The 21117-nt window shown below is 34.2% G+C and overlaps 1 protein-coding gene across 1 annotated transcript in view; it reads left to right on the top strand.

Annotated features, from left to right (window-relative positions):
* Positions 1 to 21117, top strand: part of LOC117168914 (60S ribosomal protein L28) — a 180525-nt gene that overhangs the window by 143334 nt on the left and 16074 nt on the right. Inside the window, exon 3 of the mRNA XM_033354863.1 lies at positions 5323 to 5565. Within this exon, the coding sequence (XP_033210754.1) occupies positions 5323 to 5565 (243 nt within the window). The remainder of the gene's footprint in view (positions 1 to 5322; positions 5566 to 21117) is intronic.

Below are 21117 nucleotides of genomic sequence, written 5' to 3'. Positions count from 1 at the left end.
GTAAGTGCGTTGACTTGTCTAGGTGCTCCTGTCCCAAGGAAAAGAAGGTTCCAGCCGTAGAGCATGCCTTCTATCTTGACCAAAGAGGTAAAAGACTCATGGAAATCGCCAGCATAGACGTCTCTGAAACTAAAAGAATACAAAAGAGAGCAGAACGTAATGCAAAAAGAGGCAGACTCAAACGGGGAGAGGGTGGGGAAAGCCTTAAGACTGCATCGGCCTCCACATCTTCCTCTACGATTGATATGGATATAGATTTAGATTCCTTCTTTGAGGAAGGTGAAGGTGATAATCCTCCTGCTGAAATTAAGGTAAAGGTTGATGCTTCTACCGATGATGACGATTTTCATGACACACCACGCAGACTTTGTCAGAGAAAATCATCGCAGGCCAGACTTGACTTATCTGAAGCAGCAGTAGTTGCTCAAAGATATGGTATAAGTCAACGGGCTGCGGCACATTGAAGCTCGTCTGTACTCCTCGCTGCCAATCGAGCAAGTATGATCTCCCCGGATATTTCTCAAAAAGTACCTGAGTGTCTAGCCATAGATAAAAGTAAGATAAGGCGCGAGAAAATTAAAATAGGCCATGTCGTCACACCATCGAACCATGTCCAAGATGAGTGTGATTCTATTTATAATTACGTAACAACAGAACTGAATGGAGGCTTCGATGCAGTGGTATTCGTGGTCTGTGACGGTACAAATACGAATACAGGCTGGAAGGGAGGAATTATTCGTCTACTAGAGGAATGACTTGATCGTCCCTTGCAATGGGTTGTCTGTCTATTACATTTCAATGAGCTACCCTTCAGAAGTCTTCGTATTTATTGACGGACCTACCTCTGGTCCGAATAAATACTCAGGGCCAATAGGGGGACAACTTCCAACTTGTGAGACCCTCGATGTTGTAAAATTTAAACAATTTGATTGTGACTTACCTGAGATTGAGACCACTGATCTCAGCTCAGACTAAAGGTATCTTTATGAGATATCAGATGACATACGGTTCGAGGCGTGCTCTCCTGAGCTGGCCTCCCGGAAGATAGGCCCCATCAACATGGCTCGCTGGCTAACAACTGCAAATAGAATTCTGAGATTATACATACAACAAAAAGACTCACAAACAAACTGCAAGTATTAGTTGAATACTTACTCACAGTATACGTCCCTCAGTGGTTCCACATCAGACGGGATAAGTCTATCGCTGATGTGAGTCGGCACCTCTTCCAAGCAATTAAATTGTCAAGGTTTCTTCCTCTGAAGTACCGAAATGTGGTAAACACTTCCATTCAGACAACCGTCTTCTTTGCCATGCCAGAAAATATACTTCTTAGAATGGTAACCGACCCTAGGCTTACCGTTCGCCAAGACGCACTCACCAAAATCCTGGAAGCAAGACATAAGCAACAGACAACTGTTAGATACAATATTGTGCAAAAAATTAATTTTGAAGCTAATGATTACACAGAAATGATTGATTGGGAACAGACAGATGTTTCACTTACCGTACCTCCAGTTTTAATTACTATAACAGAGGATGAACTTACCGCTAAGCTATCTATGACCGATGGCTTGGTACCAGACTGGGACTTTACATCTTTCTCTTGCTCGGGACCGACAGATACGTGCCACACTTCTTTCTCGAAAGACTGTCAACTTATTTGACACTAAGAAAGACTTTGTGGGTGTAGTTAATGATTCTTGAGACCTAAATAAGCACGTTCTACATATGGTTGGTTGGTTGGGTAGGGCGTGGGTGGAGCCCGACGTGCAGCCACCTCCACATGGTGGGCTCTGGGTCACTGGAAGTAGTAGAACTCAGTGAGCTAGGAGCTGCACAAGTATTTAAGCGTTTTACTCGAAAATACGCAATTTTGAGCCATTCGCCCTCCATGAGGATTGGCATGGGGTGACTATAGCGATTCGGTACGGACCTCTAAGTACCCTCTGATGAATTTTCATCGTAAAGTCACCCTTGGAAGGCATCGGTATCGATTTTAAGCCCATTTTTGCAAAACCTTAAATTTTAGTGCTTTTTAGTGATATTTCGACATTTCACCCTCAAAGAACACACTGAAGATATTATCCGATTTCAAAATTTCAAAGGGCGCCCTCAGAATTTTTCCAGCGGGTCTAGGCTTAGCACAAACCTCAATAAAACACTTGAAAACTGGCTAAATAGTTGTTTTTACGTGAACAAAGTTGAAGAAAAAAATCAAAAACCTAAAATCTCAGTCAAAATGTACTCAGCCTTATGTATTTTGATACGCTGAATTTGAATTCGCTACCTAAATTGGACCAACAGATCTAGGCCAAAGTGTTATTTGAGTTATGGGCCGAATCTAGACGTGTTAGAACCAGATTAGACCTGTTAGGCCGATGTGGGTTGTGAATTTGAATACATCGCAATAAAAGACATAAAAACATGTACGTTTTCACTCAGATTTGGAATATAAGTTTTTCATTGAAGGGAAAAATCAGCTTCATTTGCGATTTTCAGAAGTTTTTTGAGGTCGGAGCCAAAGATAGCCCTGTTGGCCCAATTTAGGTCGCAAATTCGAATTCAGCAAATCAAAATACATAAAGGTTGAGTACATTTTGACTGAGATTTTAGGTTTTTAATTTTTTTTCTTTAACTTTGTTCCTCTAAAAACAGCTAATTAGCCAGTTTTGAGATATTTTATTGAGTTTAGGGCTAAGTCTAGACCCGTTGGACAAACTCTGAGGGCGGATTTGAATTCAGCTCATCAAAATACGTAGGGGTACATGTGTCTCATACTCAGATCCGAAAACTTTTTTTGTGTGGCTGTGTAATCGTGTATCATTTTTTGGAGTAGTTATTTTTCCTAAAAACATTATTTAATGATTTAAACAATTATTTATTGTCTGTTTTAAAAACGTCTAAAAATTAAACCAGACATATCAACTTTCTTTTTAAATTAGTATCCTATGCTGCGTTTTGTTGAATAATTACATAATTTTGATACATTTCTTTTAACGTTAATTAAATTTCTATTTTTTAAGCAATCTTTATTTGCTAAAGCAGTTTTTTTCGATAACTAAAAAAATGGAGTAAAATAGAACACATGCAATTATGTTTCTTACTGTATAGTGTATAGAAAGAGTACCTCAACCAATTTTTAATTAACAAATTTATTTCAATCATTACTTATCTAAAAATACTTTAAAAATCATAATTAATTGTATGTGTTCTGTTTCATTTCATTTTTTTAGATATCGAAAAATAAATGCTTGAGAAAATAAAAATTGTTTAAACAAATAGAAACTTGTTAAAAATTAGAAGAAATGTATCAAAATTATGTAATAATACAACAAAAAGTAGCATAGGATACCAAATTAAAAAAAGTGGACATCTCTCGCACAATTTTTAGACAATTTTGAAAGTATACAATAAAGAATTGTTTAAATAATTACATAATGTTCTTAGGAAAATTTACTACTTCAAACAATGACCAGTTACGTGTAGGTGTGCCCCCGCGTGAAGTGTAAGTGCAGTCAGTAACTCACGTTATCTTTTTTTTATTAGAACATGATGATTACATCTCTTATAATCTGGTATTTTATTTGAATTTTTCCTACACAAACCACCTTTTGCTGCATTTTTTAGGAATGCAGGAAAATATTATATTTCCTATTATTATAATAACTATAAATATTATATATCTGTCATTTCTTTCAAAGATTTATATCGTTGTTATTTTTAATCATAAAGTATGACAAGTTTATTAAAAATCAGGCTGAAGGATAAGTATGGTATCTAATTTTTATTTTTGTTTTTCATTGTGAAATCCGAAAATCTGCAAACAGTTGAGGTTAGTTGGAGAGATTAATGAACCTCATTTTTGGAATAAAATTGTAAGTAGGTAATAATAATTGGAATTACATTTTTTTATTTTTTTTTTATTAATATTCGTATAAATGACAAAAAATTGAAAAGAAGCATACATTATGAGAATCAGTGAATTTATAGCTAAAGTTGATGTAATTTATAGTTAAAGTTGTAAAATTTAGGTTTTAGTGCTTTCTTTTTACACGGCTCACACTTGCGTGTAATGACGGAAAATCTGAAATCGTCGACACACTGCCAATGAAGGTTAAATATATTTTTTCAGGCTAGTTTTTGTTGATTAAAGAAGGGATCGATTAAAAGATTAAAGTCTAAAGATAATTTTGGCCAAATTTGAAGGAAGAATCTTCTGAAATATTTTAAATATCACTAATCAAAGACTTTTTAGATTTGTAGCACACTTACCCCTATCAACTTTATTACTATTAAGGGGGTCACCCCGTGTCATTGGAAAGTTACAGCTGTTCTAACGACTAGGTTTACTTCATTGTTTACGTCGTTCTTGAACTTTCAAACGCATTTTTCTCGAAACCACGTTTTTCGAATTGGCCGGCATGATATCTCAAAAACGGTTTGATCGATTGCTTTGAAATTTATAGGGTAGATTCAGCATATGTGTACGCATGGTCTGAACTACGATGATTAAAAAATTCCAAAACGTCTTTTTTTTCGTGAGGAAATAATCGAAAAAAATCATGAAATTTGAAGACAAAATGTTCAAAACCTTGGCAATTACTCAATTTTCAATATTTTTAAAATATCCTAGTTCAGGCGATGGCCACAGCTTCACAGATTAAAATGCCGTTTGGTTTTTTTGGTTTCAAATAAGCCGCTCGCCCGGAGTTATATATCGTCAGTCACGGATACATTTTTTAATGAAATCAAGTGATATGATAAGAGCATTATGCATGATTTAATTAGAGATATTGAGCAAAGCCCAGTTTTTTACACCAGCATCCACGGACTGGGTTGCGGCCAAGTGCATTATGGGAAGACCTAAAGCTTAAGTTGGCATTCAAACAACTAGAACTCTTATAAAAAGCGCCTAACCGCCTGAACCACTGCGGCTTATTATTATATTATTTATTTTTATCTTATTAATAATATTAATATTAAAATAATGGACCTTGTGATCGGTGTTCTCGGTTGGGGGGGGGGGGGGGGGGGACATGCGTCCCAAAAAGCATGCCTAGCCACTTGCAAAATGGATGCAGAAGGCTGTCAAACTGAGGTCGCTCCATATCCTCAATACATACGAGGGGTTCGCCAGCCTATCTTAATTTCATTGTACCTTGTGGCCACCCATCTAAAGTTCATGAGATGTTGCCATATGTGTGATTTACCGCGGTTCTACTGGGTGCCAGTGTCATTTTCATAGATATTAGTTGCTTCCAGTGATGATTGTGTAACACAGCAAATTTGAATTAATATGATAAAATTGTCATTTTTCAGGAACCGAGCAATTTAACGAATCTCAGCAGTTACCGCTATTCAGGATTAATTCATCGCAAAAGTGTCGGTATCATAGACACTCCTGACAAGAAAGGATTTACTGTTGTTTACAAAAAAGCAAAGTCAGCTACGAAGCCCGCTAAGGCAATTGTAAGGCGTACCATGAAAAACGGAGCACGTCGATCTCTACACAAACTGAAAACTTTGCTTACAGCTAACCAATATCGAGTCGACCTTACTAAGGTAACTTTTGCATAAATATTTATAGGATAGGTGAAGAGTCATCTGAATCGACAAATGTTGCATGGTGGAACTATACAAGTTGTCGCTATGTCTTCCGCCATTTCCAATGCAAAAGATCACCAGCTCGTACGCAATACTTATCAACGCATATACAATTATCTTAAAAATCTCTCATGCAGACTTTCTACTCTCTTATACTCCTTCCAGTACCAAATTCCCACACCCTGGCTTAACACTGACCATATTAGCATGATGAACAATTTCAGTCAATGTTTTGAAAAGTTTGAATGAGTATTTTCGATTTTTATCGTAAAATAGCAATGCCGCGTGATCAGATAAAACACTTTTTAGGGCAACATTTTGAACACTTAAATATTGAGCCCTGTTCTTAGTTATTATCGTTTTTAAGTCAACATATGTTATATTCTGGAATCTCAAAGGTTTACAGGGTGGCCACTAGGGTGGTCTAAAATTCATTAGAATTTTTTTTCAAAATCATATTTAATTAACATGAGGAAATTTTGAATTTTCGAAAAATTAAACTCATATTTCTTCGTCTTTTTCATACAAATAATTACTAATGCACAATTTGAATATTTACCATGACTTTTTAAACTATTTTTAAGCTCGATAAGCGTTTTTTGACCACAGTAGTGGCCGCTCACCTGCGGGATTCGGGAGAAACTTGCACCGGGAGAGAATCGAGAGAGAAATATTACTATACACCGGGAGATATCGAGTATTGCATAATTTGCGCGTTTTTAATGTTTGAAAGTTTCCAATTAGAAAACATATACTTTTCAAAATGTTTAGAAGAGTTCAACTTGAAAGGTTGACAGTATTTTTTGAAATATTTAAGATTCTGAAATTGAGACTCCAGATTCTATAACCCCGCATAAAATGTGCCTTGCTGCTTCAGGCCGCTCGAATTGGCCCCTGACAGCTTGAAAATCAGTTTTCGAAAATTCAACTTTTTAACATATTACTTTGTAAGAAATATTACAGCGCATCTTTTTTCTCTCGGCAAAGAAGTTATGTCTTTTACCTTTTCTGTACAAAATCAAAAAACTTAATTTTTCAGAAAAAAAGCAAAGTTACTAAATATTTTCACTTCAACTCGCTCCGAAAGAAAAAGTTCTTTATATCTTAAGATGAAAATTTGAAAACTCGTCCTTCAAACTTTTCTTAAGATAATGTGCCATTGGAAATGTATCATTTTTGTTAAACAAAAAAGTTATAAATTGTTTTGCAAGCAGTATCGAAATAACATTAGACAATTTTCAAACTCTTCGTTTATCGAGGGAATTTTGAGTAAAGCCCAAACTTTCAGCGAAAGAAATGTTTATTAGCATATAATGAAGTTTTCTGAAAATTCTTACCTTAGTTGAATTACTCCTTAACAAAATAGGATCATTCAAATAGCATTAATCGGGTGCGTGATAGGCCCTCTCAAAGCCTAATATACACCTTAACTTTGGCAGGTGCTGTATGGAGACAAACTATATTTGTTAAAAAGATTATATAGAATTATAGCGTATTCTTTCCTTAAAGTGATTCATGTATTAAGAATTGCATATTCATAAATTTTATTAATTTTTAAAAAATTAATTCTCATATTCCAGGAGCGCATATCAATAAATTTTTGCACATTATTTATTTGCTTACATAATTATTATTTCGTCAATAATCACTTCCCTTACTTTGATACAACAAATTTCAATAATCACTTCCCTTAATTTGATACAACAAATTACATCTGAATTAGAAGTTTAAAATCAGTATATTGAAATACTATTATAAATTAAATTTCAGGCAATTATAGGGTTCTTTTAAATTAGGCCTACGTATTGCATTTTCTACTTTTAATTTTTTTAATTTGTGTGGCATATTTAAAATAAGAAAACTACTCTCTAAATTTGAATTAGTTGAAAAAAATTGCTAATATCAATCAGTGGCTTGATTCTAGGTATAAAACAGTTGTTTTTTTTAACTAATGTATCATGTATATTACTTATTTATCAGTAAAAACTACTCATTCATAACTAGAATTGAGCTACTAATTGAAATTAGTAAACATTTTAACTGGCTCAAATGTAGAGACTGAACAATGTTTCTGATCTGGATTTAATAAAATTGTGTGCATGATCTGAATTCGTTGGCAGCCATATTGGGTAAGCATTTTTAATATGTAGATTTGGGCAACAAATTAGGAATCAGGGACCTGTAAAGTATTTACAAAATAAATTTCATGGAAATCGGTTAACATTTTGATAGCGAATTTCTGAAGTGAAAATAAAACAGAAAACTTAGACCAACTATTTTTAAGTGAATAATTAGGCCTTAAACTATTCTTTCTATAGTAAATTTATATTTCTTTTTCTAAATTTGTTAGGCTTAGCAATGTGGCTACCTTTTTTGATTTCGTAAATGAAGTTAAGAACTAAGTAATGTGCTTAACTTTATACTGAAACATCCTTAATATTTTTAATTTATTTGCTTGATAGAAAAATCCCGTTTCCTTAATTTCCAGTAGTTGAGTGGAAGCTTCTAATGTGTCCCCTAAGGATTTACATTTTTCTTACACCTTTTCTATTCCCTTACACACCCTCCACACACTTACTTGGTGGTGGAAGGGGGACCTACAGTTTAAGGTGGGTTCCGAACCACCAAGAGCAACAGCCTTAAGTACTTAGAGAAAACCTTTTTTCTCTAGAGGTACCGGTCCCACGACTCTCCGGAGATGAACAACTCCCTTGCTAGGCTAGTGTTCACCGCATGGGCCACCGAGACTTCCAGAGTGCGAGGCGGGAATCAAACCCGCAAGCCGAAGGAGTGGGTCCAAAGCCTACGCTTTAGCCCCCACGACCATCGTCCCACTTCATTTCCAGTAGTTTACAGTACTATATACATATAAAATATGCCCTAAATTTTACTTATGCAAATTTTTACGAAAAAAATAATAAAGAAAATAGTCTTCAAAATCAATCATTTATTTTTTATTCCCTTTTATTAGTATGGAAGTTTTTATATTTTCAAAAGGAATTATGTAAAAATGTCTTGTTTTTTTGCTTTGCTAATATTGGTAGCCCAATTTTCTTCATTTCTTTTTCTCTTTCTACCTCCACTTAGAGTTTCTAGCAAATTCGACGTTTACTTCTTAAATTATTCATTTTTCATATTTATAGATATATTTTCTTTGGAATTAAATTCAATAATATTCTCTAAATTTTAAGATATGTGATTCACTTTCCTACCTTATTTTCCAAATTAATTAAACATACACTCCTTTTTTGTTTACATTATGTTTATAATCCACACCTATTTTAAGGACATCATTTACAGATTTCAGAGATGAGGTGGGAGGTTGCCGATCCCATGTGTTTAATTTCGAACGATTTTCGACAGCGCCCCCTTTTACCTGAGCTTTTGCGAACTAAAATAAAGCGCCCCCAATTACTCAGGTCAGTTTACGCACTGAAATAGATGATAGACGGTTCTACTTGAGCGGTCAAACAGGGCGGCATTTTTCCAGTTTAACAATGTCGGTAGAGAAGATCAGAATAGGTAATTTCGCGTATATTGTCTATCTTCTAGTTCGTAAACTGGCTAGGTGAATTGGGGTGCTTTAATTAAAAAGTTGACATCAAAGAGTCTGGAAGATCTTAAGGGAACTTGTATAATTATGCACAACTAAACATTTTGAAAAAAGTACTGTTTTTGGGTATTCAAAGATTAATTTAAGAGCCCATTAATCAAAATTTTAATAATTTTTTTAGTACATAACGGCGAAAAAAATAAAAAAATGGTGGAAAATAACAAACATTTTTATTGAAAATTAATACTTTTTATGTTTAAAGATTAATATATATTTTTTGAATGCATTGTTTATTGGTAGAAAATTTATCTTCTCTGTAAAAAAATCATCTTTCTCATAAAAAATTTAACTATTTTATTTATGCTTCAAAATTTCAAGGTTTCAAGTTTGTTGTTTTTTATTAGAAAATTAATTTTCTATGTTAAAAATTCTTTTTATTGAAAATTAAACTTTTTTTTAAGTCCGTTGTTTTTGGGTTGAAAATTGAACTATTTTATTTGTCTTTTTAATGCTTGAAAATTAATCTTAGTAGAAAATTCATTTTCCTTGTTCCAAATTTAAGTTGTTTTTAACAAATATTTGGTAAATTTTCGGAAATATATTTATTTAATCACTCAGAATCTTCTAAAATTTCTAAATGTCTTAAACGAAAGCGAATTTTTCTTACAATTTTCAAAAATATTAAAAAATTTAAAAACTTGTCTTAGAATATTCCGATTTTTTTCACGGAATGTACAGAAATGTTTATAAAATTTTTAATATCTTTTGAAATTTCATCAAAAAATTAAGATAAAAAAAATCTTTTTAAATTTTCGTACTAATCTTAAGAATATTCTTTCATTCTCTTGAAACCTTTCAAAGTTTAAAAAAAAATTTTTTAAGGCTATGTGATTAGTGGGTCACGTGACCAGATTCCTGCTTTACCGCCACCTTTCTTATTTCCCAACTTACTTTCACACGAACCGCTACATCCAGTTGATCTTTTTTTATAATTATTAAAGTTTGATACCAGATCCACCATTCTTAGTTCTTCTTGTTTAGTATCCCAAATTTTCAACTTTTTGTGGCGTTTCGTGTGAATATAAGTTGGGAAATAAAAAGAAGTGGCGGTAAGGTAGGAATCTGGTCATGTGACCCACTCATCACATGGCCTTAACGTTTTTTTTGTGTAGTGAAATTGGAATAATTGATTAAAGTACATTTCAGTCGAAAGGCTATTTATAACTTTTATGTTACGAAAGGTATAAATGTTGATTTAGAAAATAAATGGGGCATAACGTAAGTTAATTATTTCTTTTACACAAAACCTGGAAGACTTGGCAGGTTCATTGCATTTTTTTAAGTGTTGTAGAAAAAGTAGAAAAATCATGTAATTTTGCACATAATGACAGGGGTTTTTTTAATTGAAAGATTAGTTTCAAAGACTAGTAATCAAAGTCTTAATAATTATTTTAGTAAGCCATGGCTATAAATGATGGAAATTTAAAATCCTTATTGGAACTGTGTGTGGTTTTTTTTGTTGGTTTAAAATTGAAATCGATATTTTTTAAATTCGCTGTTTTTCATTAGAAAATAAAGATTGTATGAAAATTCCTTTTTTGTATTGAAAATTCAAATATTTGCCTAAAAAGTAATTTTTTATTTAAAATTTTGGATTGAAAATTGAAGTATTTTTAATCACTTCGAAATTCTTCAGCACATACATTTTTCTTACAATTTTTAAGTCCTAAAAAACGGGGACTGAGAGAGCGACATGCGTGAAGAGCGTAAAATCCGCTCCTCGCCATCTCTTCTCCTGTTTATATTTTCTCAGCGTTACGAGCGAGGTTGCTCGATGCGAGCTTCGCCAGCTTCGCGAGAACGGAGACTGAGTGGCCGAGAGACCACCGGGAAACTCGACGTTTGCAATTGCGAGCTTCTTCGTGATCGCGCGAAGGCGGCGAAGTTCGCCGATCCGGACTGCAGGCAGAAATCATGTCGAATTCATCACTAGCTAGCGCCTACTCGTATCATAGAAACGTTATTCGTTATTTAAGCCGTTCCCCAGATCCATAGGCTGAATTATAACGAGGAGGAGAAGAGTTTCTTTGTTCGGGGCGCTCATATAGCAGAATCAAGGGCGAAACCAGAAAAATATTTCGATGGGTTGGGGACGGGTTTCTAAAAATCTCCCCTGGAATCCGTCACTAAGCAGAATATACATTTCAGTAGATGGCACTGCGTCACACGCTATATAGTTAAATACGTCACATTATTTGTGCGCTACCTGAATTTTACTTTTAAATTTTTATGAATAATTCTATGCTAAATGAGCATGAAAAACATTCACAATTACAAAACCAGACTTCAAAACTACCTCCCTTTCCGGCTGATTGGAGATAAAAAATAATAATTGGAGAAAAGATAGATGAAAAAGTCAACTAAATTCTTTCAAACTCATAGTTTTTCTTCGAAATTAAACTATTTACTAAAAAAAAATTTGACTGGAAACTTAATGATGTCAGTTCAAAATAACCTATTTTATGAAAAAAATTAACCATTTTATTGAAAATATTTGGTTTAAAATTCAATTATTTGGCTTAATATTCGACTTTTTCTTTGATATTTCAACTATTTGCCTAAAAACTAATCTATTGTGTTAAAAATTAATATGTTTGATAAAAATTAATTTTTTAAAGTAAACATTTTTTTTAATTCAGCTGATCATTCTTCTTTTTTGTCCAAAAATTTAGTATTTCTTGGAAAATTAACCTTCTTGTAGAAAATATGTTAATATTTTTTAGGAAATTGTTTCTTTAGTACACAATTCACGTCTGGGGTTAAAAGATTAACTACTTTATAAAAATACTGGTTTTTGGGTTAAAAATGAATTGCTTCAACGAAAAGTGTTACAAAGTTTTCCGTTTTTTTCAAGAAACGGTTTTTTGGGGTTTAATATTTTTTTAAATAAATCATTAATGATCAATAGTTTGCAGAGAAAGAGTGAGAGAGCGGTCCTTCATGAATAAATTTCTCTAATTTTAACACAATTTCAGTCAATTAAAAACTTTACATTTTTCCTATTAGGTGCCGCAATGATTATATTTGCTACAAGTTATTATATTTTTACTCAGTGAAAGCAGTCGAATAATTTCTTTCAAGAATTGCGAAATGCCAACGGTGTATTTATTAGCAACGGTGTAATGTACAATATTTGTGATTCGTGATTATATTGGGGGTTGAAAAGGAGGTTGTTCCGGAAGTTATAAGGGAATGAAACTTTTTTAGTACCTTAGGACATCAGATGGAAAAATTATGAGGCCATTATATTTTTGGTCTGGAATTTTGGGAATTTTTTGAACATTTTTTACAATTTTTATTATCTTAGATTTAAATTTAGTCATGCACTAACATTTCTTAACTTTAAGAACAAATTATATGAACAAAAACATTATTTTGGCGTTTTCCAGGAAAAATAAATGTTTTTTTTATCCGAACTTCCTTAAATTATATTCAGCAAATTTAGTCCTGCATTAACACTTGTTAATTTTAAGAACAAATTATATTATCAAATGCATATTTTTGGCGTTCTTAAGCAGAAATAAATCGTTTTTTCATCTGATCTTGCTCAAATTATATTCAACCAATTTAGTTATACATTAGCATTTGTTAATTTCACGAACAAATTATATAAACATATTGACAGTGGAACAGTTTTGTATTTTAAGCGTTTAAAATGAAAGTTCAACACATCTCTCATTGAGAATTGTTTCATTTAAATGCTGGAGAAATTACACGTACTGTACAATACAAGAAAATGTGTATGAGTAGAACATTTAAGAGAATGGAACTATTTTAATTTACTTGTGTAGTCGTCGATTAATTTTTTAAACTGAAATTTCAACTATTCCATTTTTAATTCAAAATTTTGCTTTTTAGTTGCATTCAAAATACAAATCCTTGGTTGGAAATTTATGTTTCTGATCCAAAATTCTGGAGTTTAGTTGACAGAAGTTGGGCTGGAAGATGAACTATATTGCTGATAACTCGGGTTTTTAGTTGTTTTTTTTTAAAATAAGAAATCATATTTTCCCTGGGAATTAAAGTATCATTTGTTGATAAAAGTTCAATTTTTGTAGAAAACAAAGATAAGAGAACAATAATCAGTGAATTATTCTCTCAAAAATAATTCTTATAAATAATATTAATATTGATAAAACATGTAACTATTTGGTTGAAACCCCGTTTATTCAGGGTAGAAATGTGTTTTATAACTGAAAATTCAAGTATTCACGTTAAAGGGTCATTATTGAAGGCAAAAGTTAGTTTCTTCATTGGAAATTTCAAATACCTTCGTGAGAAATTCACTTTTTGGTTAAAAATTTAACTACATTCTTGAAAACACGTTTTATCGTTTGCTAATTAATTGTCTCCAATGAAAAGTTAACTGCAGGTTTCTAGTTTCTGACAACATATTGAACTTTTTAAATTTCGAATAAACATTCGTTACGAATTTAACTTTATTTTTAGTAATTCCCATCTTTTATGACAAATGTTTCTTTTTGGTGTAAAATGAAGTGTCTTGGTTGAAAATTAATATACTTGTTTGAAAGTTAAGGTAAATTGTTGTAAGTTCATTTTATTTTTTACAAATTTAACTAATGATTTTAAAAAAACGTATTCTTGGTTAAAAATGTATTTTATAATTAAAAATGTAATTATTGCAGTTCAAGGTTCATCATTTTATTTGAAAAGTAATTTCTCGAATTACAAATGTAATATTTTTTTGAAGTTCATTCTTTTTGAAGTAGAAAATTAATATTTTAATTGAAAATGTAACTGTTTCATTTCTGGTAGGAAACTCATCTTCTTGATTGAAAATTTACCTCTTTATCTAAAAATTCATGTATTTGGTGAAAAATGAGTATTCTTAAGTTCTTATGTATACAATTAAAGTACTTCATTAAATGTTGTACTTACTTGGTTAAAATTGCAGTTGTTTGGTTGAGGAGCTTAAATATTTTGTTAAAAACTCTTTTTTTAGGTTACATATTACTTTTTTAAGTCTCAATTTAATCATTCCATTTTTTATTGAAAATTAAATTATTTCAGTTTTTATTAAGAATTTATCCTACATATTTGGTTTATAAATGCAACTGTAGGAAGGAAAGTATACCTAAATTCTTAAAAATTTATATAATTAATAGAAAACTTCACTATTTTGTTAAAAATTAGTCTTTTGGATTGACAATTTATTAGTTGTGGTACAAAATTCATCTTTCTTGTTTGAAAATTGAAGATTCTTCCAACAATATCGTCTGTTTGTCAACATTTTTCTTGTTTAGTTCAACTAGTTTTTCAAACATTTGCACTCTGAAATTTTGAAAAATCAGTAGAATGCAATCTCTTTACGACAATTCAGCTGTAAGTTGTTCATTTAACAAATTTGTGATTTATATTTGCTGCTTTTAAATAAACAGTGCAATATTGCCACATACTGAACAGTAAATTATTTTTCATTGAAAACATTTCTAAATTGAATGAAGATTGAAAATAGTTTCTATAATCGGCATATTAGCATTTCCATGTTTCAAATTATTTAATTCTAAGCCAAAGTACAAATCTTCCACTATCTACGGGGAAAATATATTTCAGGATTTTCACCCTAGCCATAACCCGTTTAACCAGGCCTTGGAGGAGTCAGGGGGGAAGGAGGGACGTCAACCCATTGACGAATTCCCCTCTCCGCTAGGTTCAAGTGAGAAGAGCACATCTTCCGAAGGAGGGTCGAAAACCTGACCCGATCCTGAGCCGATATCGACTTCGCGATCCAAAGTCGGGTCGAGTTCATTCTATGTTTCCGAAGTATAAATTTACTGCTATTTAGATATATTTAATTTTTTCAGTAGTCACAAACACTTTTGTAACCAATTTCCCCCGCACAGCCACAGTGTTATGAAAACCGCAGGTATCTCATATTATGAGAACCACACCGTGCAACTATGCACTTCCTATGCCTGACCTGTACATTGAAAAACTTCAACACTATCGATATTTTCCTACTTAGTTATTCAATCCCAATCACTCCAGACAAACTTGTCTGCTAAATACATATTTAATGAATGATAAATAGGGTTTAAAGAATTCCCTTCATAGAACTCGATCACCATCGATTTCACAAAAAGTTCGTCTATATTCTTTCGACGCCCAATGAAAAATGGATTATACTACGAAATTACTCTTTCTTCAAGGGCTACAAGTTAGTGATAGAACCAACAGAGTGGGTCTCTTAGTTTAGCCGATACCCTGCTTTCTCTTATTACGAGAATATCTCATATTCGAGTACTCTCCTGTATTTAATAATTATACTCATAGATTGTCATTAAATTGTTCTTGCAATATTACGCTTAATTTATTTGCAACATAATATTGTGGAGAAAATAATTTTTTTCCAAGAACAGTACCACTTTTCCAATGGTTTGGTCAGTTTTGTTACTAAACACTAATAATTGAGAGCTTCTTAAACATTTTTTTAGAGGAATATTACTATTAACGTTTCTGCCATTTGATTTAGGAGGAGACAGCATTTCTTTTTCTTAAAAAATATTAACTGTTTTAATCTTGTTAAATTATTTATTGATTAATAAGAACAGCCAAATGTATGAAAAATAATTGACTATTCATCTCGAATTTTGAGACGGCGAGACAATTGGGTATGAAACCAGAACTGTCATTGTCAATATAAACTCATTTCCTGATGAATATTAGATTCAATCATGAACTGAATATTTTTATTTTTCAGTATAATTGGATTAATTCGGATGCTGAAGGACTTGTTTAAATCTTCTTTTAATGAAGAGCTAAAAAGATATTTTTATTAAGATCATCAATTTAAATAATTTAAGTAATTTAAGTAATAAATAACACAGGATCAAATTCAAATAAGGAGCTTCAAGTTCTTTCAAAGCGTATAACGTAGAATACTTCTAAAAAAGGTAAAAAAACAGAACCAACACAGTAACAAAAAGGGATCAATTTGATCTTATTTTTCGTTCATACTACTGGTATCATAAGTAAATGACCTAAAAATAGTTTCTAACCGCATGCAGGACACAATTACACTCTAAGAACGCCAGCCATCTTGGTTTGAGTTCATACATGATCTCGAATCAGATCATTATGATCTAAAAAGTCGATCATTCACTCCGGCCGATCAAAATACTCTTGAATTCAATACCATTTTTCTTGCATATCAATATGATATTGATTTCGGTATCATTTAGCTAAGTTGTTCGGTCTTTTTTATTTTTATTATCATCAAATAAGAATAAAATAACATTCAAAGGAAGAAAAAGAGAAGGAAGAGGATGTGGTTGGCTGCCTTCTCATTTTTCTTTCCTCTTTTTTATTTTTGTCTGAAATTTTGTTGTTCGTTTTTTTGGGTTTTTCAGATTACAATAGGGTTTTTTTGTTTGCTCATTGCTGTCCAAATTTGGTCCTTGGATTCTTGTTTTTTAATTTGATTCCCTGTTGTGTTTGTAATTTATATTTTTGGTTTAAAATTAAACTAATTTGGTAGAAAGTTCAAATTCTTGTTCAGAAGTGAAGGATATATTATTTAAAAACGAAAGGATTTAATAGAAAATTTTTCAATTTTGTTTAATGATGGACGTTCTTCATTATTTCATGTCAGTACAAAGATACTGGTAACTTGGAATAAAAAGTTTTAAAAAATTATTGTGGAATTTCCTCGGCCAGTGACATAGCTAGGATTTTTTTTCGGGAGGGGCTTCGATTTTTTTCCGACGCGGGCTTCGGATTTATGTATAGGCAAAGAGTGGGAAAAAAAGTGATTGAATAATGAAAAAATTTAGCCCTTGGCTAAGCCTGTTCTCGGCAAGGCTCGCGAAGCACGCGGCGAGCTTCTTCATGCAGAGGATTCGAGTAGCGTCCAGTCTCGCTGCGAATTCTCTCGGCAACCAAGAAGCGCGCCTTTGAGTTTCGCGTTGCGCATTGCAAGGCTTCGAAGTACACCCTGTTTCCCTTTCCTTCGCGTAAGCAGAGTCGAGCACCACAGCTGGCCAAAAGTTGCTCAACCATTCCGATAGGAGACTCCCCGAGATCACTTCTCTTCCCCCCACAACGAAACTCGTGACACCAAGTTAAGTCACTCTACTCGAGGACTGCGGAAAGGAGAAGCTGACCTGCCTTCCGAGACTGGCTCGAGAAGAGAAAAGTGCGAACGACGCTTCGCTCCTAGTCCCTGCTAAAAAATATAAAAAAATTTCCGAAGATATTACGGATTCTTTCTCAGCCTTTTTAGAAATCTTTTAAAATTTTCTCTAACAATTTATTTTTAAAAGCAAGAAATCCTTTCAAATTTTCATATGAATCTAAAGAATATTCTTTTATTGAAACCTTTCAAAATTGTCAAAAGGATTTTAAATTTGTTCGAAAACCTGACTCATTGCATTCTGTATGAATATGAATTTAGTGGATGCTTCTAGTTTTGTTATTTGCTGAGATTCCAAGATTTTTAAAGAAAATTATCAAAATTATTAAAAATTAATTTTGAGAGAATATTCTACAACTTTTTCAAAACATTTCAAAAAATTGTCAAAAAATATTCTGGAATATTTTAAAGTATTTTTCATAATTTTGCACATTTAAAAAAAAATAAGACAAATTAGAATTCTTTTAAAAATTAAAAAATAATTATAATATTTAGAACATTTTTAAAAGATAAAAGAAAATTTAGATTTCTGAAGATTTTGAAATAAAGTTTTGGATTCTATTTCATAATTTGGAAAGGTTCGAAGAAATTCAAATTTTTTGCCAACATTTTGGGGAAAGTTTTAATTTATTTTTTATTTAAAAAACAAAGTTTTTGAAAGAAAACTTAAAAATATTTTGGAACTTTTTAAAACATTGAAAGAATGCGTCGACTCAGGTATTCGGTAAACCAAAGTCTCAGCACTCAGAAATTTCCGAAAAAGTATATATATATTCGGTTCGGTTTTGATTCCTCTAGAATCAAGCCGAAAGGCCTATGACGAAGCCACCGAACGCGTCCTCGGGTTGCGGATAGAGGGTCCCTGTACCAAGGGTTTCTGCTGAATATGGTTACAAAAATAAACAGGCAGTCGCGGACAATTGTTCAGGGGTGGTCCCGAAGGAATTAACCCCCAAGCGGAGGTGTGAAAACCGTGCCGAAAGCTGAATGGCGCCTGGGTGAGGTGTCTAGAACGGTGATTCTGGGATACCGGGCGACCAATGCGATGGATCGGCGGAATCTCGGGACATTTAGGTGGACGGAACGACTGAATCACGACTTTATAGAGTGCTAAGATGCGCGTGTGGCTCCCGAACCGGGTTACATGGCAAGACTGCATGCCCTGTGGTGCGAAAAACACCCGGAGCTATCGCACTTTTCGCAGCAACGCCTGCGATACCATGCCGAGCTACTCCGAAAAAGAGACTATGTAAGCGGAACGCCTACTCTACCACAGCTAGAGCAAGTCGGTAATAGAGAAAGAGAGGCGACACTAAGACCAACCGCGGGCAGGCATCCACTAGAGGAACAGCGATGATTTATGACTCGGAGAAACATCAACAGCAAGGTTTCTCGCAAGCCTAAAGATCTTGCTGAAATGGATGACGAGCCTCCTGGATATTTTGCCGAAGAATCCGACCTCTAGGCTATCAATTATTGTGTGTATAATGCAACGAGAGCTTTGACCGACGCAAACCGTACAATAAAACCAACGGTTGATTATAAGACCAAAAGACGAATGCATCAATTTGTCATAAAGATAGGCTGGGCAAGACAGTACGCGTCCCGCATTCAGTGTGTGATTGACTACATCACATCTGGCAGGAACTTTACCGCCAAGGTTCGAAAGTTCGCGCCCGAACTCCGGACTCGTTATCACACATTTAACAAGTCAAAGCTGCTGACCATCAGGCAGCATATTGTTGAGAGAATACGGATACTATCTGACGCTAAGAGATGTCTAGAGCGGAGGTCTACGAAGTACAACTTAGACTGGACGAAGACTCAGAAAATATAAATAGCTTCAAGGAGTTACGTGTTGCCCTCATAACACCTGATAAAGAATGCCCACCCATCACTACCGAGGAGGTGAAAAAAGTATTAAGAGGGATGAGGAACTATTCCGCACCGGGACCAGATTATATCAAAACCTTCTAGTGGAAGAAGTTTTCTTCCACCCATCAGCATTTGGCCCGTATTTTCACCTTATATTTGAAGTTGGAAGAGCCGATCCCGGAGTGGTTGCTGGAAGGGCGCAAAATACTCCTGCCGAAAATAGGCAACTTAGCTGACCCGAAGAATTACAGGCCAATAACTTGTCTGAACACACTTTATACGATATTCACAGCTATCCTAAATGATAGGATTGTTCGGGCAATTGAACCTGTGTGGCAAGAAATGTATGAACAACGAGGCTCAAAGAAAGGCGTAGCCGGATGTCGGGAGAACCTGCTCATCGATAGATGTGCCTGCAAAGATGCAGCATTCTACCAGCGTGACCTATCGATGGCCTGGATTGATTATCGGAAAGCTTTCGACTCGACCACCCATAAACTTATCATCTGTCTTTTGGAAATCTTAAAGGTTCATCCGCAAATAGTTAGGTGCATAGAGAGATTGATGCCGCTTTGGAAAACCAGATTTACTATCTCATCTGGAAAGAAACGTGTGACAACTAACAAGGTCATCTTTCAGAGAGGTGTCTTTCAGGGCGACACCATGATCCCACTGCTCTTTTGCCTTACATTATTGCCACTATCTCTAGCACTTCGCCATTCCGACGGGTACTTGTGCGGCAAACCTGCAAATCGAAAGTACAAGGTCACTCATGTATTTTACATGGACGATCTTAAGATCTATGCTAAAAACAAAGAGCAACTACATCTAGCTCTAGGGATTGTCGAACGATATACTAAGGAAATTGGAATGGAATTTGGGTTAGACAAATGCGCCAAGGTTTATTTGAAGCGAGGAAAACTTAATGGCATCCCTGCAGATCATGAGCTCGTTGATAGAAGCGCTATACGACACATTTGGCTGGAGAGACTTATACATACCTGGGCGTGCCACAGAACCGCATTCAGGATGTGACATCTATAAAGGATACTCTCGGATACAAACGTCTCATCCGACAGATTTGGTCTTCCGAACTGTCGGCGAGGAACAAAGTATCTGCAATGAACATGCTTGCTGTCTCGGTACTACTCTATTCATTTGGAGTAGTTCCATGGACGAAGAACGAGCTCAGATCCCTTGATATCGGGACAAGAAAGGTTATGCACATGAACAAAAGCATGCATCTTAAGTCTTCCTTTCCGCGACTGTACATCTCACGCCGTCAAGGGGGTCACGGAATATTGAGTCTTGAATGTCTTCACAACAGGATTATTCTGGGTACAGCACATAGAGTTGCAAATGGAAGAGACCCTCTTCTTAAAATGGTCAGGAATCTCGAGGAAGTAGGCAAAGGAGCATTTCTGTAACAAAGCAGCGGAGGAGGCTGCTGAAACACTCGGACTTGACTTCAGTATTAGGGGTGAGCAAAATGCATCAAATCTAATCCATTTCGATTACTCACTCCTGAAAGCCCGGATTAAGAAAGCACAACAGAAAAACTTTCGTGAACAGCTCCTCGATAAGAGGATGCACGGTATCTTCCACAGAAATGTGAAGGATCACTTAATGTCCTGTGAGCTAACGTTTGCTTTCCTTAAATCGCCCGGATTGAAGTCTGGTACAGAGGGTTTCATTTTTGCATGTCAAGACGGTGTCATTTCCACCTTAAAATACCGTCGCCATATTTTGAGTCAAGACATTCCCGATCATAGCTGCAGGGCGTGCCATGCACACCCCGAGCATTTAGCTCACATATTATCTAGTTGTCCAACACACGCGGGAACGACCTACATTCAAAGGCACAATGCGG

This window comes from Belonocnema kinseyi, chromosome 3 (assembly GCF_010883055.1).
Source record: "Belonocnema kinseyi isolate 2016_QV_RU_SX_M_011 chromosome 3, B_treatae_v1, whole genome shotgun sequence".
Lineage (NCBI taxonomy): Eukaryota > Metazoa > Arthropoda > Insecta > Hymenoptera > Cynipidae > Belonocnema > Belonocnema kinseyi.
Note: the sequence above shows the minus strand (reverse complement) of the source record. Positions and strands in the feature narration are given on the sequence as shown.